At 43.9% G+C, this 17,253-nt stretch overlaps 1 protein-coding gene across 1 annotated transcript in view; it reads left to right on the top strand.

The window, feature by feature from the left end:
- The window catches only part of LOC136578361 (polyadenylate-binding protein 1), a 20,368-nt gene extending 4,186 nt beyond the window's left edge, over positions 1 to 16,182 (top strand). Inside the window, exons 2-16 of the mRNA XM_066578376.1 lie at positions 4,873 to 5,088; positions 6,279 to 6,472; positions 6,553 to 6,668; positions 7,390 to 7,529; positions 7,619 to 7,713; positions 11,067 to 11,204; positions 11,279 to 11,374; positions 11,699 to 11,968; positions 12,050 to 12,140; positions 12,300 to 12,410; positions 13,049 to 13,206; positions 13,742 to 13,826; positions 13,906 to 14,036; positions 14,125 to 14,224; positions 15,768 to 16,182. Of these exons, the coding sequence (XP_066434473.1) occupies positions 4,896 to 5,088; positions 6,279 to 6,472; positions 6,553 to 6,668; positions 7,390 to 7,529; positions 7,619 to 7,713; positions 11,067 to 11,204; positions 11,279 to 11,374; positions 11,699 to 11,968; positions 12,050 to 12,140; positions 12,300 to 12,410; positions 13,049 to 13,206; positions 13,742 to 13,826; positions 13,906 to 14,036; positions 14,125 to 14,217 (1,911 nt within the window). The 5' untranslated portion in view covers positions 4,873 to 4,895 and the 3' untranslated portion in view covers positions 14,218 to 14,224; positions 15,768 to 16,182. The remainder of the gene's footprint in view (positions 1 to 4,872; positions 5,089 to 6,278; positions 6,473 to 6,552; positions 6,669 to 7,389; positions 7,530 to 7,618; positions 7,714 to 11,066; positions 11,205 to 11,278; positions 11,375 to 11,698; positions 11,969 to 12,049; positions 12,141 to 12,299; positions 12,411 to 13,048; positions 13,207 to 13,741; positions 13,827 to 13,905; positions 14,037 to 14,124; positions 14,225 to 15,767) is intronic.
- The last annotated feature ends 1,071 nt before the right edge of the window (positions 16,183 to 17,253 follow it).

The following is a 17,253-nucleotide window of genomic DNA, read 5'->3' as shown; positions in this document are numbered from 1 at the left end:
ATACAGGACCCCCGAACATTGGTTGAGGATTTAAATGCTGTCAGTATTGACGGTGGCATTTAAAGGGTTAATTGGCCCAGCCAGCCATGCAGCTTATCGGAGCTGTTGCCACCAGATGTTGGCTGTAAGAAACAGACGGCGCCCGAAATGTATGGAGAGGGATCACTCCACCATCTCCCTTCATACACATTGTGTAGCGGCGGGACGTAAAACACACTAGGGCTGTCACTAAGGGTTTAAAGGGAACCTGTCACGTCCCCTCAACACTGTACACGAAGTTATGGCGCTGTTGGGGACGGGGAGCCGTGTGAGGGATATTATATAGTCACCTGCTGTCGTCATCTGATATCAGTGTGCAATACAAATATCTGACTCTCTGAAAGACTTGTATAGGAGATTTCAACAGACAACACGGCTGGATCGCGGGAGCGGGTGACTATTTAAAACCCCTCACCTGCTTCCCCCTCATATTCCTCATACAGCACTGTAAGGCCCCCTGCACACCACCAGCAGTGGCGGACTCGCGTTCCTGGTTAGTTTCATTTTCTTCTGCGCTGCGGATGGTCCGCACGGCGAGCCGTCGGACTTATACCGTACAGGTGGTTTTTTTAAACTGCAGCTCTTCCTGCGTCATCGCCTAGCGCTGATGTGGAATCCGTGAATGTCGTTGTGGAAGGGCCACAGATCGGACGTCTTTCATTGACCTCATCTGTGAAAAATGGAGCGTGCTGCGATTATTTATTTTTATCATTCCTTTGCTTGCGGAAACTGCAATTGGTTCCACAAGTGTGCTGGAGAATCTATTTCCCATAGAATGCCAGGAGCGCTTTTTGGATCCACAGTGCAGACGCCCGCCGCGGATTCAGCAGCAAATATTCGACACTGGGCAGGAGCCCTAAGAGAAGGCCATTGTACACAAACTAGGATCTCAAAAAAAGTCGTTCCAACAAGTCCTTGGAGTCAGTCTGACGGCCAGCGAGCCCCCCAGACGACTCCCCTGCAGAGCATGGTGTGCTGGTTGTGCTGCTGGAATCACTATGTTCTTGTTCCAACAAGTGAAAGTGGACCATATTCGTTTAGTTCATTCGTCCGTTTTACAGGCGAGTGCAAGGCTGGAAAAAATCAACTTTGGCTCATTAGGTTTAAACACGGATCGCTCAGTGGTTCTTACCCACTTATGCAGCAAATGTGAGCGACTGAGCGATTTCTCGTTTGAACGAGCCAACAATGTATCTGGCTGTATAACCAGGCCGCAGGAGAGCGAACGCTGACCTCTTCCACTCGTTCAAATGAGGAATTGGCTCGTCTAAACAGACCCTCGGTTTGTTGCTGCGCCTGCTTTTAGCATGCTTTGTGGATGCTAATGCATCCCTATTGGGCTGCTTGATTTGCCAATCTCCCGCGTGGGTTCTGCAAATCAAATCCACCTGTGGACATTAGGCCTTAGGGCTCCCACACGAGAGATAATGCAATGCAGTACAGAGGTACTTCAGTGCATTATAGCAATCAGAGCTTTTATGGCATAAATGTAAAAAATAAATTGTGTGCATTAAAAACAACCCTGTTGGTGTAAACCTTTTTTACACACCCACATGTTTAGTGTCATATCTGTACAATAACTTAAACTATTTATCCTACGCAGCAAGAACTGTTAGAAAACAAACAAAAAAAACCCCTAAAGTAGGCAAAATTTGCACATTTTTGCCTCCCAAAAAAGCAATAAATGTGTTCTTAAACGCAGTGTGTACTCCAAAATGGTACCAATAAAAACTACAGCTCCTCACGCATAAAACAAGCCCTCACAGGCTCCGTCCATGGAAAAAGGAGTTTGAGGGTAACAATGTAATCAAAAATTCCCAAAGAATCACGTTTTTTTAAAGTCTTGACATTATTGTACCGGTCTACAGAAAAAACTTGTCATTTATGCTGCATGATTAACTCTGCAGAAAACAGGAACAGATTTTTCGGCCTGCCCAAAAAACTAACTTTAACAATACATAATATGTACCTAAAAATGGTGGCAATGAAAACTGCCGTGCGCCACACAAAAAAAACCAAGCCCTCAAAAACAGGGCTGCGGCTTATTACCCCCGATGACCGGAAGTGTGATTAGTTTTGGAGGGTGTAATTGCTGGCGCAGATATTGGTGTAAGGGCGGTGAGCGATTTCTAAAGGAAGCACAGTTTGCGCTCCAGGTTGTTATGCCCCACGTATAGCATGCAGGGCTTTGGGGTTTTCTTAAAGGGGTTTTCCCACTAACAAAAATGGCTAAATTGGTGCTAGAACCACATTATACAGTAATAGTAATTAGTGCACAATCTTGTAAATATCTTCCTCCTTGTCCACTTTCAGTATCCCATGGCTTCACTTCCTGGTCTCATGTAAAAGGAGGCGATCTTCGTGGATTCTGTGCCCTCCGGTCAGCAATCCTTTCCCAGCGCCCCTCCTAGGGTGCTTTTACACGGGGCGCTGTGTCGGGCCACAGATGCTCCACAGGCCGCCCCAGTGATAACCGCTCTTGTGCTTTTCCTAGTATTGCGGTAGTAATGTGATCTTGGGGTGGGATCAGGACTTGAGTCCATGTGTTAGAGGTTTATAGTGAAGTACATCAAGCACTCACTGCCTCCCGGCTCACATGTTGGGGCTGTAATGGAGTTTAAATAGTTTGATTTAGGAGTGTCACTAAAATCCTATGAGACTCTCCCTATCAGAATATGCCATGTGAACCTATGGGGCACTCTCCTATCCGGAGTATGGGTCCATGTCCCCCGTCCCTCAGAGGGGCAAGTCCAGAATTTAGGAGCCAGTAATGCCACAGCAGGAACCAGTTTGACTCCTTTCCTCCTCAGCTGATTGTCAGCCCTATAGACTTTGAATAGAGGCATTGTGCATGCCAGGCCACTCAGACTTCTGTCAAGATTGCTTAGGCACCAGTGACAACGGGGGTCTAGCCCTCTTTATCCATTTTTTCTGTGGGGATAAATGTGATTGTTGGAGAACCCATTTTAAAAGGGTTATTCAGGCTTTAAAGGGAACCTGGCATCTGAACAGTATCAAACTTAGACCAGCTGCACACGGGCGGATTTGCGTTGTGGAACCCAGAGCGGGTGTGCGCAGCAAATATTGCCCATAGCATGCTATAAAAAAAAAAAAAAAAAAAAAAAATTTACATCGGCACACGAACGGAAATCAGTTGTGACTTTCTGCTTGTGGGGTAAAATATAATACTATTTCTGTGCGGGCTCCGCACGGCCTGCTTCCATTGAAGTCCATTGACATTGCGGAAAGGTTGCGGATTCGATGACGTGGGGAAAGCAGGGGTTTAAAAAAGAATCTGTACTGCACATGTCCGACGGCTCGCCTTGTGGACCATCCACAGTACAGCAAAGATATGAGAGGTACACATGGATTCCGGCTGGGAGCCGGGTCGTAATCCGATTAGGTCGTGTGCAGCCAGCCTACGTCATGCTATTCGGGAAGGTTACGGAGCTGAGGGGATGTATTCTTTGTCATGGGTCCCATGATGAAGTCTGTGCTCTGCATGAAAGTGACTGACTGACTTTTCAGAATGTCATGCACACACTGTTCAGTAGTCTATGGGAGAGCGCTTGTGCACGGCGATCTCAAGTCAGATTTTTGTGCCGTGCAACGGATTAAATCGGGGAACGCCACGAGAACAGGGGAGCAGACTAGAATAAAAACAACCCGGCTCCCCGAATAGCAACATGACCGTTTTTGGTTTTGTTCAGAGGTGACCGGGTCCCTATAAAAGCTGATAGCCTGTCTTCAGGATAAACCATCCATATTTGGTCCACCAATCGCCTGATTGAACAGACAGCAGCACACGTTGACTACTGCTACCGTTTAAGTGTTTCAGTGCCATAGTATTTTAATAGCAGCCATTGAGTACCAGAGCCTTGTCCCGTTGAAATATAAAGTACGGCATTCTAAGTACTACAAGCTTCGTTTCAGTGGGACAACCCAGCGGTACTCAAAACGGCTGCAAAGAAATGTTGAGTACTGGTTTGTACTCTGATGCAAACATTCAAGAGGCTGCATTGCTCAAACAAGTGCTGCCGCCCATGCAATCAGCTGCCCGGTGGCGGACACCCCACTCCCTTTCTCAACCGGTGGGTATCAGCGGTGAGACCCCCCCCCCCCCCCCCCCACCAATCAGCGAGTTGCGTCTTATTCTGTGGATAGGGGATAACTTGTGATCTTGGTACACCCCTTTAATGGATAGCAGTGATTTAGAAGGGTTGGTATTTTGATAACTGAGTCTAAAAATGCCGTTAGATGGAACAATGAATCTGAAAATCGCTGAACGAGTCGTCGACTAAAGAGAATCCTGCACTTGTTTGTCGTTCAGTTTCAGCCGGCATAAAAATCAGCGTTTGCTTCTCATTACGGATCACTCTGTGTTTCACCTAGGAATCTGAAACACTGAATGAGAACGGTTCGCAATGATTTTCTTAAGCAGGCTGCGTGACCGCAAACACTTGCGCAAAATGAGGATTGTGAGGCGTAAAAGAAGCATTAGAATCAGAACTGTGCTAAAAGGAAATTATGGTTCAATTCCCCATTGGCCCTGCCGCGATAATGTCCTATACATGGTCATGTGACAGCTGCTGAGGACAGCGATTGGCTGCAGGAGACGTGTATATTGTACAGAACACTGCAAGACTGGTGGAGGTTGAACCAGTATGTTTTTTTTTTTATTGTGACCCGATTGCCACATCTTTGAAAACCCTGGACAACCTGTTTATCCTCTTACTTGGAGTCTTCTGACTTGATTACCTGTTTTATTTTAAAGCAATTACTGAAATGTTAATTTTGGGTGTGAAATTTAATGATTTTTTTTTTACCTTCCAGTTTAACCTTAACCACCAGCCAATATGAATCCAAGTGCTCCTAGCTACCCCATGGCCTCCCTGTATGTTGGGGACCTCCACCCCGATGTCACAGAAGCTATGCTGTATGAAAAGTTCAGTCCTGCTGGTCCCATTTTGTCAATCAGAGTATGCAGAGACATGATTACCCGGCGATCTCTTGGCTATGCTTACGTCAACTTCCAGCAGCCAGCAGATGGTAAGAACTTTGTATATACGTATGATCATATGGGGGGGCTTACATATTCCGAATCATAACAACTATGCAAAAAGAAAATTGGCCTAAAGTTTAGAGGACAGGTCTTAAAGGGGTTGTCCCGCGGCAGCAAGTGGGTCTATACACTTCTGTATGGCCGTATTAATGCACTTTGTAATGTACATTGTGCATTAATTATGAGCCATACAGAAGTTATAAGAAGTTTTTTACTTACCTGCTCCGTTGCTAGCGTCCTCGTTTCCATGGAGCCGACTAATTTTCGGCGTCTAATGGCCAAATTAGCCGCGCTTGCGCAGTCCGGGTCTTCTTCTTTTCTGAATGGGGCCGCTCGTGCAGGATGCCGCCTCCGTGTAGCTCCGCCCCGTCACGTGCCGATTCCAGCCAATCAGGAGGCTGGAATCGGCAATGGACCGCACAGAAGCCCTGCGGTCCACCGAGGGAGAAGATCCCGGCGGCCATCTTCTTCAACCGGTAAGTAAGAAGTCACCGGAGCGCGGGGATTCAGGTAAGCGCTGTGCGTTTTTTTTTTAAGTCCCTGCATCGGGGTTGTCTCGCGCCGAACGGGGGGGGGGTGTTGGAAGAAAAAAACCGTTACGGCGCGGGACAACCCCTTTAAGGGGAATGGTTGCCTTTACTGCAATGTTAGGGCATCACAACCCTAAATTGAGACCCCCGCTGAGCCTCAATAATAGGACTCTCGTGACAGGAATGCCCAAACGAGTGCCACTTGGGTGTCAGCAGTCCCATTGAAATGAATGGAGCAATGACTGCATGCTCGGCCAGTGCTCCATTCAGAGTGATGTTGCTGCAGGGGAAGAAGCAACCCTCTCTGTGACAGGAGAACTAGACATGGGAGTCCCATTCTCGAGATTGGCAGGGGTCTCCGTAATCCCCTGTGGGTAGAGTATTACTTTTTTTAATTGTGAAAACAGGTTCCCCATATGTGAAAATAACAAACGAGCAAATACTCTCCTGTCTTCCTGCATGCCCCTGCCAGCAGCTCTGGGTCTTCACTGTGATGTAGGGTTTCAGGCTGCTGATGGGGAACATGCAGGGAGACTGGAGAATAGAGGATTCACTCGTTTGTTCTTTTCAAGCATAGGAACGCATTTTCGTCGTTTTAAAAAAGCACCTCGTGTATAACGGTTTTTCTTTCTTTCCCCTCTTACCAGCTGAACGTGCTCTGGATACCATGAACTTTGATGTCATTAAGGGCAAGCCTGTTCGCATCATGTGGTCTCAGCGTGACCCATCTCTCCGTAAGAGTGGTGTTGGCAACATTTTCATCAAAAATCTCGACAAATCCATTGATAACAAAGCCCTCTACGATACATTTTCTGCCTTTGGCAATATCTTGTCTTGCAAGGTAATCACTACTTCTAGATGTTTTTAAAGGTTTTATTGTTACATGTTGTCAATTTGTAACTTACTTATTTGTACTTACAGGTTGTTTGTGATGAAAATGGATCGAAGGGATATGGATTTGTACACTTTGAAACCCAGGAAGCTGCAGAGAGGGCCATCGACAAGATGAATGGCATGCTTTTAAATGACCGCAAAGTGTATGTATCCCTACGTAACATTCATAGACAATTTCTACTTTATTGTATTGTTAAGGGCTTGTGAAGAAATTTACTCCAGGTGTCGTGTTCTACTTTGATTTCCCCTCTGAGCCAGAATGGGTTTTAGGTCTTTATGTCGTTTTCTGGTGAACTCTAGCCCTTGTATTAAATGGATGACCATTCTTCTGAAGTACTCCCTTGTAATACTACATTCTCCCGGGAAATAGCTGGCTGTGGCCTTCTCCAAAATAGACACCCAGGGTAATCGGATGATGTGCTTAGTCCAATGTAGGTCTATGGCAGCAATAGCTATTGGATAGTCCAGTTAATTTTTGGTGGACATTGTTTTTATACATTGCACATAGATTCAACACTATGCAAGTTTTGTTGACACTAAATGGTTTGTTTTAAGCCACTGACATGCAGCATCGCAAAACGACGTTTACTGCAATTTTGACTGGCGGTTTTTAAACTGAGTTCAACAGCTCTTCTTACCGCATCCCATCATTGATGGGGTGCGATAAACCCGAGACCCCACGAAAATAGAGCAGATGCCGTGTTCGAGCACAGGTGCACGAGGCTTCATTAAAATTAATAAGTTGTACCGCTATTAGAAATGCTACGATAATCGCAGTAAAAGTGTGAATGGACCTATAGATTTCCTAATACAGTACTTTAATACATGTGGAATATGCATTCATAGATATTATTTCCTGTAAAGGTTTGTTGGCCGTTTCAAGTCACGTAAGGAACGAGAAGCTGAACTTGGAGCTAGAGCTAAAGAGTTCACAAATGTGTATATCAAGAACTTTGGTGAAGACATGGATGATGAACGGCTCAAGGAATTGTTTGGCAAATATGGTAAAGACCTTTGACACAGTTTTTGCAGCTCGTGATTATCTCGTTCCACGCTTGTGTTAATCACTATACTTGTGTTAATCTCACTGTAGGACCAGCTCTTAGTGTTAAAGTTATGACTGATGAAAGTGGGAAGTCCAAGGGATTTGGCTTTGTCAGCTTTGAGAGACACGAGGATGCACAAAAAGTAAGTTGAAGCAGAAAAGTCGCTATAGAGTATTCATTCCTTGGTGAGTTGCGAAAGTAATGCGACCCAAATATCCGACATGGTCATTCCCTACGGAAATATATAAACCCGATCCTAAACGAGCACTGTTCATAAACCAGTCTTACATTGCATATTTTTGCTGCCTTTTAGCACTTGACCTCTTTAGTTGCCTGAAACTTTTCCTTGGGTGTTTAGACCTAAATACAGAATTTGAATGTTGCATCATTTTGTAATACAAATAAGTGGATCACACAAGCAGTTACACTACTAAAGTTGTGTAGTCAAGCATTAGACAATGCTCAGCATCGTTTAAGCTTAAGCCCGTCATGTAGACTGCAGTATGTTATGGTTAATTTATGTAATTGTCCGCAAGCAGTTTAGGTAAATTGGCTTTGTGTTGCCAAACAAGATGCACTTTTGTTAATGCCTTGTAGCTGGAAAAACTAGACCTGTACTTTACTAGATTCTCAGCCATTAAAGGAGTTGTATCAGAAATGCAAGTTAGCCCCTGTCCACAGGATAGGGGAGGCTCACTGCTGAGACCTCCACCAATCCTGAGAATGGGGATTAGTGTTCCCCTCTTATTGCAGGAATGCTTCTGCCATCCACAGTGAGGAAAAAGCAGTAAAGCAGCAAGCGCTTGGCTATCTCCAGTAGTCCCGTTGAAAATTTAATAAAGCACATCGTACTTCCGCAACTGTTGCTCCATTTAATCTCCTCACTGTAGGGGATGCGGAAAGCCTGCAGTGAATACAGGGAATACGGACCCCCCCCCCCCCCCCCCCCAATATTCTAGAGATTAGTGAGGGTCTCAACGGTGAGACATCAATAAACGGCAAAACAATCCGTACTCTGTGAACAGGAGAATAACTTGCAATTTCGGCTATACTGCTGGAGGTATAAGTGTACCCTTGTTGTGTCTAGTTTTAACATTTTAGAATACAGTATATTCTAAATTAACCGAGAAGTCATCTGACAGTCATCCAGTTTTTTCCTTGCTCTCTCAGGCTGTGGGATATTTCATCATAACCCTGGCCCTGGTGGTATGCTACTGTCCTGGGGCTAGTCTATCTCTCTTCACTACTCTTGCCTGATGGCACGATGGCACAGTAGCTGACTTGTAATAGCTTATACAAGCCTGTCAGATGTTATACAAGCCAGAACTGCATGACTTCTCAGTGGCATAAAGTGCACTCTGTATTGTAAGTTGTTTTGTTTTTTTTTTTCCCCCTCATTATTTCTATTTTTTTATGCTAAAACGGACACCTTTTTGTCAAAAGGCATCTTTAGAAAACTGGTTTCGGAACTGAAAATCTAGTTACAGGTTCCCTAAAACACTTATGGCTTGCAGTATATTGTGGAAATGCCACAAGCATTTGATGTGCCTCTTAACTGGTTGAAGTTTGCAGTGCCTGTGGTTGGTGTGAATAAACGAATTAGGGTCACATGACTCCTTCAGTTAGATGAAGTTATCACACTTATGCCATATCCTGTGCTTCTACTATAAATGCTTAATATTGTCATGCATGCACCTTCCCAGCGTGTGATGTGGGTGTAACTGAAAGGTTAATCCTGTCACTCAATCTTGCACTTCCCTTCTACTCTGGTTGCATAAATCACACATGAAAGGCCCATATACACGGGATGATCGTTCAGCGTTCAAATCCCCACGCTCCCGTGGGAGTTTAAATGATGTCCTGTGTTAATTACATGCAGAAACTGAGCTATAGTTCAGTCATTCAGTTCCTGCATGCAGCAACCTGAATGACTAGCCATGGAGTGTTAAGTCATTCAGTTCTAAATGACTGCCTGCTTACAGTGAATGGAGGCAGGTGGAAAGTGCACCCTGTCTGTCTCTCCTCTGTTCCAGCAGCACTTTCAGCTATGCTCACCCCTGTGTAACAGCACAGGAGTGAGCTTCACTGGGTTGATTGTCAACAATCATTGCATGTAAAGTTACCATTGTGCACTCCATCTGAACAATGATTTTTAAGGTGAACCTAAAATCCATTGTTCAGCTGCAGAGATAAAGTACTGCTGTGTTCTACCTGGGAGATGGCAGATTACATTGTGTTCTTCCAGCAGTCCCATGGAGAACAATGCAGCTGTGTGCAGAGCTAAGCCCACATGCTGGGCTCTGCAAACCACTCCTGGAGGCCCTCTTGCATGCAAATGAAGACAGTGTTAATAGACATTAGTGTTGATTAACACTTTATGCACAATCACAAACTTTCAATCTTTCAGTTGTTTAAAAGGATTCTCTGCGTGTAAATGAGCCTTAAGCTTATTAAAATTTTAGTACAAAACTTTTTAACTAAGACTGTGTCATACAGTTACAAAAATAAAGGAGAAACAAACCTTTAACTTACTGGGATTTTTAAAGGCTTTGTATCCTGAGGCCGGTTGAAAAAAAACATTCCAGTGGCGGAGCTGGCCATTTCAAATGTGACACTCCTATCCAAGGGATGATGGCAACTCCCTCAGAACTGCTTTCTGCAATAAGTATTTGTACTGTTCAAAGAACTTGCAGGATAAACCGTTTACCCTGTGGACATCACATGCACAAATTTATGCGGTCATGCTACATTTTCGTCACAATAAGGGCGCACACCCACTGGAGTTTCTTTTTTTCTCTTGTGCTGCGAGAGCGAGTGAAAACACTTGTCTCGCAACGGAAGAAAAATGTGGTGATATTGCCAGTGCTTTCAAGGGGCCAGCAGCAGTAGCGCTAGCCCCATTGCAAACATCAGGAGAATATCGGGACTTCTGCCACAGCTGTCACATTCATTGATGAATATCTAAGTGCTGGCTGTAATTGGATGAGTGCTCAGCTAATCAGCACAGCCCTTTCAGGAGCAGGGATTTAAAAAATGAAGGTGCTGGTCAGCAGTGCAGGGGAGCCAGCTGGAGGACACGTCTGAGCAGTGGAGAGGTGAGTAAAGTTTTTTTTTTTTTTTTTATTTTTTTTTTTTCCCCTTAAACCAGGTAGGGATGATTTTGTGGTTTGCCACAAAACCACTGCTTTCAATGGGGCTGGCAGCAGCGCCGACCCCATTAAAAGCAATGGGATAGCATGCTGGACTTCTGCCACAGCTGTGGCAGAAGTCCCGATATTCTCTGTATGTTTTCAGCAGGGCTAGCGCTGCTGCCGCTGGCCCCATTGACAACACTGACGATATCGCAGCGTTTTTCTTGCGCTGCGATCCGAGTGTTTTCTCTCGCAGCGCAAGAGGGGGAAAAACCGCCAGTGGGTGTGCACCCTTAGGAAACTCCTTTAAGCACTAAAGTAACTCTGGCTTAGTTCTGGGAGCTAACTTTCATTTTTGTCTTAGGCTGTTGATGAAATGAATGGTAAAGACATGAATGGTAAGGCTATTTATGTTGGAAGAGCCCAGAAAAAAGTTGAAAGGCAAACTGAGCTTAAGAGAAAGTTTGAGCAAATGAAGCAGGACCGAATCACCAGATATCAGGTAAGTTGACTGACTTCTAGTTTTCTCTGTACACCTTAGATTAGTGAGGTTTATTAATTGTTTCATCTTTATAGGGAGTCAATCTTTACGTAAAAAATCTTGATGATGGAATTGATGATGAAAGATTGCGAAAAGAATTCTCTCCTTTCGGTACCATCACCAGTGCAAAGGTGAGCAAATGTCTTCTAAACATAATTATGCTTACGGTTTACTGGAACGTTTTCTCCTCTACCAAAGAATTTGTATTTGTAGTGTAATAGTTCACATGTCTTTCAGTTGATTTAGGCCTCATGTCCACAGGCAAAACTGAATTGTGGAATGGCCACTCCGTGAACCATCCTGTTCTGCTAGCTCTCGTTCAGGAGCACGGAGACACGGGGGACGAATGTCGGGCATAGTTTGCCCGACATTCGTCCTGTTTAAAAGGACCTTAAATGTTTCAACACCCAGTTTGTGTTTTATACCTAATTTTCAAATATATCTTTCTAATTCAGGTCATGATGGAAGGTGGACGCAGCAAAGGATTCGGCTTTGTTTGTTTCTCCTCCCCAGAAGAGGCAACCAAAGCTGTCACAGAAATGAATGGTAGGATTGTGGCCACCAAGCCGTTATATGTTGCCTTGGCACAACGCAAGGAGGAACGTCAAGCCCATCTGACCAACCAGTATATGCAGAGAATGGCCAGTGTGAGGGCTGTACCCAACCCAGTCATCAATCCTTATCAACCACCACCATCCAGCTACTTCATGGCAGCTATTCCACCGGTATGTCGTGACACATCCAGCCTATGAATGAATCTGTTGTGCATGTGGCAAGTCTTTGTTAAATACATGTTCTCTCTTTAGGCTCAAAATCGTGCTGCATACTACCCAGCTGGACAAATAGCTCAGCTTAGACCCAATCCCCGTTGGACGGCACAAGGTGCTAGACCCCACCGTAAGTCCTACATTGAATAGCTCGTTTTGTACAGTAATATAATACTACTGGTGCAGATAACCTGATCTTGAAGTGAACTAAATTTGGCTCATGCCATGTTAGGCTGAGTTTTAAACTACTATCTTGAGTAACCTGAATTATCAATTTACCTTCCTACAGCATTCCAGAATATGCCAGGAGCCATCAGACCTGCTGCTCCAAGACCTCCAACCTTCAGTACAATGAGACCAGCCTCTTCAGTCCCACGTGTTGTATCAGCTCAGCGTGTTGGTAAGTGCTTGTCTGTAGAACCTCCAGTTTTTCACGCACAGTGTCTTGGCCCAAAGCATTGCATTTTTCTCAGTTTTAAAAGGATGTTCCAAAATATACCTGACAATGAGTTTTATTCCTGGTTATGGATGCACAGAAGCGCCCAACAGTCTTCCCAGTGATAACCGATCCTGTGCTTTCACACACAAGCAATGATTGCTCAGTGAATGGAGGCGGAGAAGGCTGGGGATCGCTCCTGCCATCTGCCTATATTCACAGTAAACATGCAGTCATTCATAGATTAATAACTACCTGTTTACATGGGGTGGTTATCAAGTTTTTGTGTCTCCCTGTTTCAGCCCTTCTGTAGAATTTTTGCACATGAAAATAGTTTTTATGTGCTCAAAAAACCCATTGAAGGGCCATTGTTGAGATGCACAAATATGCAGATTTCCTGCATATTCGTGCTGGCCCATTTAATTCTATGGTTTATATTGGTGCTTAATACGCCCCAAAATAGGACATGTTGGGTATCGCATGAGAAGTACACACGAGTGAACCTTCTGAAATCACTAGGTTCTGTTCCCTGTGTATCATGCGGTGTGAATAAGCCCTAACCAGTGCTCATTTTTCTTTTCTTTTCTTTCTTTCTCTTACAGCAAATACTTCAACCCAAACAATGGGACCTCGTCCTACAGCCGCCGCTGCAGCAGCCGCCACTTCTACCGTGCGCTCTGTTCCTCAATATAAATATGCTGCTGGTGTTCGTAATCCTCAGCAACACCTTAATGCTCAGCCACAAGTTGCTATGCAGCAGGTAAGGATTGATTTATAGATGAATGTTCTGATATGAAAACAGGAATTTGAAGGCCATAATCTGACTTGAAATTGAGGTGCCCAAATAAGATGAATTACAGCTGAAACCCTGTTCCAGTGAGACCCGCTCACCATATGTGTGTAGGGATGTCCTGACTCTTCTCTCCTAAACACATGAGATAGTTTGAGGATTATGGGGCATGTTGGATTTTAAGATGTTGAAACCTTTCCTGTAATTGGAGATAAGCTGCTGTTGATGTCTAGCAGCACCGGATTTCCCTCTTCATTGAGAATGCATGCATAAATTTGCAAGGTTTGGGAGGGAAAGCTGTCAGTCTGAACAGTTTGGGCTGCTATCTAAGGCATATGGGTACCTTTTACACTTAACAGTTAATCTGCATAAGAGAGATGCACAAACTAAATCACTGTCTTCATACAGATTACATTCTAAAATTAAACTTGACACTTTCTGAAACCAGATGACACCTCAGATTGTGTTAAGATGTTTCCTAATATGCAGCACATTTGCTTTACAGCCTGCTGTCCATGTGCAAGGACAAGAGCCTTTGACTGCTTCTATGCTGGCCTCTGCTCCTCCACAGGAACAGAAACAAATGCTAGGTATGTACAGTTTCACTACTGCTATATTTTTTGCACACTGATAGAAGATAAAGTTTGACTTGAGGCTTTTTGCTTTTAGGTGAGCGTCTCTTCCCTCTTATTCAAGCCATGCACCCAACACTGGCTGGTAAAATCACAGGCATGTTGCTGGAAATTGATAACTCTGAACTTCTCCACATGCTTGAGTCACCAGAATCTCTCCGCTCTAAGGTAATTCGCAGTGTAGTGTGTACCATTGTTTGAGGCCATCACAAGTGTAGTATTGAGGTCTGGTGTTAAATTTGACTTTTAATTTTAGGTTGATGAAGCAGTTGCTGTGCTGCAAGCCCATCAGGCTAAAGAAGCTGCACAGAAGGCTGTGAACAACGCTACTGGAGTGGCCGCAGTTTAACATGCATGTAAGTTGTGCTTTCCTTTTTTTAGGGTTTACAAGCTGGTGCCTGAAACAATTCTAAATGGCATTTCAGTCTCTACATTTATCTTGTAGTGATTAAAGTCTATTTTCAGTTTTTTATTTCTATATAATGAGCATGATTTTCACCTTGCCAATCAAAACATTGTTGCAGACTAGGATACTTTGTAGTCACTGCAAGTATTTTACTTAAAAGGGTTCTCTTACTAGAAGAAGAAAAATAAATACTTGCCTATTCCTCCCCTGGCAGCCTTGTCACGTATTCTTATCGACTATCTTCTCTTGGCTTCTCCAGTCCATGGGTCACCTCACCACCAGTCGGCCGGATCATCTTCCTGTTATGTATCGTATATTCACAGGCATTTTGCTTCCTGCAGGTCAGTGTACCCTGTCACTAGTGACTAAGTGTTCACTAACTAGCAGCAACTGCTGAATCCCATGCCGGGCTACTGCCGCAACTGTGCATGCAGTGTCTGACCGCGGGTGTTCATATGCTATTGCCGCTAGACCCCGCTCGTGCAGTTGCGGTAATAGTCTGGCATAGGATCTGTCATTTCCTGCTAGTGACGTAGCGTACACTGACCTGCAGAAAGCAGAATGCCTGCGAATGAATGATACATCACAGAAAAAAGGAATTGTTTGGCTCGGGACGAGGTGACCCAGGGGAGTGCAGGAGCCCAGAGAATATGTGCCAAGAATACTACCTGGGGAGGAATAGGTAAGAATTGGATTTTTTCCCCCTAATGACAGAACCCCTTTAACCACTTAATGACGGAGTGTTTTTTTTCCTTCAAATTTTCAGTAGTTCCTCCCTCTTAAAAAATGTATCCATTGACGTCGCTGTATGAGGGCTTGTTTTTTGCAGGACGAGTTGTATTTTTCAATGGAACCATTTAATGTACCATATAATGTACTGAGAAACTTCAAAAAAATTAAGTGGAGAGAAAGGGACAACCTTTTTCTATGGCGCAGTAACTGCAACAAAAATGACATAACTTTATTTTGGTCAGTACGATTCCAATACTAAACTTGTGTAGCTTTGTATCTTGCTGTACTACTTGTGCTTTTTTCCAAAGATATATTGAATTTTTTGCGGGACGTCCTGTAGTTTGCTTTGGTACCATTTTAGAATGCATACGACTTTTTGATCACTTTTTATTACATTTTTTTCCTGGAGACAGGGTGATCAAAGCCCTTTTTTTTTTTTTCTTTTTCTTTTCGGAGTTTCATTGTCTGGTGTAAATAATGCAATAGGCCCCCTGTCCATGAGTGTTGCGGTATTCCGCGGCGGTTCTCAGCCGTGGGAGCTGCCGCCCGGGGCAGGAGCCGGCAGACAGATCTCCATGGTCAAGACTATCTGACAGGCTGACTGCGGAGAATTGTGGCAATTCGATGCCTTGATCACTCCTGCAGTTTGATGTAATACCATAGCATTACATCATACTGTGATCGGACAGGCATATTCCTTAAACGTATCACAGAACATAGAATATAGTGTATTAATTGCTTGCTTGTTTTTTCTCTTCTAGGCAAATGGGACTTCACTTCATCTGAGAAAAATATCAAAACATGGAAAAACCTTAAATCTCTGAAAAACACTGCAAAACATAAAATCAAATAAAAAAGGAAAGGAAACGACAATGCTTACGTACAGACAAATGCCAGGTCTGGCCTATCAGTGCTAGTCCTAGATATTAAATAAAAAAAAAAATCAAAAAAATAGTAAAATATAAAACACAAATGGAATTGTTTTTTAAGACCCGGGGAAAGGCATTTTGAAAAACAGTACGAGAAGTTAAGCATTCCTTTCTTTGATTTTGTAATTCTTTATTGTTGAAAAGCCCAGAATTTCGCCACAGTTGGTTTTTGTGGGAAAGATAGCTGGGCGAAAACATAATTTGGATTATAAAATTTCTTGCTTTAATAAAATTACTTAAAACCTTACATGAATTTCTGGTCATTTTGGTATAAACTCTACAAGTTTCTCCAAGTATAAACTACTCCGTTCAGAATGACTGAGAGGTTACTTCTAAAGGAATTGTCCTGACATGTCTGTCAGTAACTAGTGTTCCCCAAGTATCAATTCTGGAGCATCTTTTTCCTGTTACTTCTTGAAATGTGTTAAATGGTGATGAGCGAGCGTACTCGCTAAGGCAAATTACTTCAGCGAGTATTGCCATTTTCGAGTGCATGCCCGCTTGTGCCAAAAGATTTGTGAGCCAGCGGGGGTGGATATTGGGCCTAAAGGGGTTGTGTGGACTTTCTGGCTTTGTTTCTATTAATGACCTGTCCTCAGGAAAGGGCATCAATAAATGATTAACACGTGTCCATTGCTTGGCTTCTCCACCAGTCAGCTGATTCCTGGTGCTGCCGTCATTGAACAAAGTGGGATGTAGGTACACTAACTATAGTTGTCTGCAATACCAACCTGGGTTGCTACGCTATGATCTGCACAATCTGTTTTCTGTGCTGCTCATAGTGACAGCCCTGTGAAATCAGCTGATTGTTGGGGATTACCAGCGGCGTACCCCCTGCTGATCTGTTGACCTATCCTGAAGAAAAGTAATCAAGACATTCAATGACACTTAAATCAATCAAATTGTTGCTGATGTCACTGTAGGAGCACAGCTAATCAACAAGTTGAAAAAGTTAACCCATTTGTCAAGTCATATACACTGCTGAAATATTAAGAAACCGCTTGAGAGAAACTGCTTTTATCCCACTTCTGACACATCAAAGAAAAGTTTTGATCAGTGGGGGTGTCGTTGGTAAGGGCTTAATGCAGTTTTAATCTTCTATTCATATGCAACTCTACCCCTCCAGATCCCTCCAGCTTTGTTCTCTCTTGTGACACACAACAGATTTCAAGCACACTAGTTGTAATACAAATTGACCACTAGATGTCACCCAAATACAAATGAACACCTACTTTGTGCATTGACACGAAAGCTCTACGCACTTGATGGAAATGCAGTCCTGCTTCCGTCACTTTGGGGGGGGGGGGGGGAATTAAAA

The sequence above is a fragment of the Eleutherodactylus coqui genome, chromosome 9 (genome assembly GCF_035609145.1).
Source record: "Eleutherodactylus coqui strain aEleCoq1 chromosome 9, aEleCoq1.hap1, whole genome shotgun sequence".
Taxonomy (NCBI): Eukaryota; Metazoa; Chordata; class Amphibia; order Anura; family Eleutherodactylidae; genus Eleutherodactylus; species Eleutherodactylus coqui.
The sequence above is the reverse complement of the archived record's forward strand: the minus strand, read 5'-3'. Positions and strand labels throughout refer to the sequence as shown.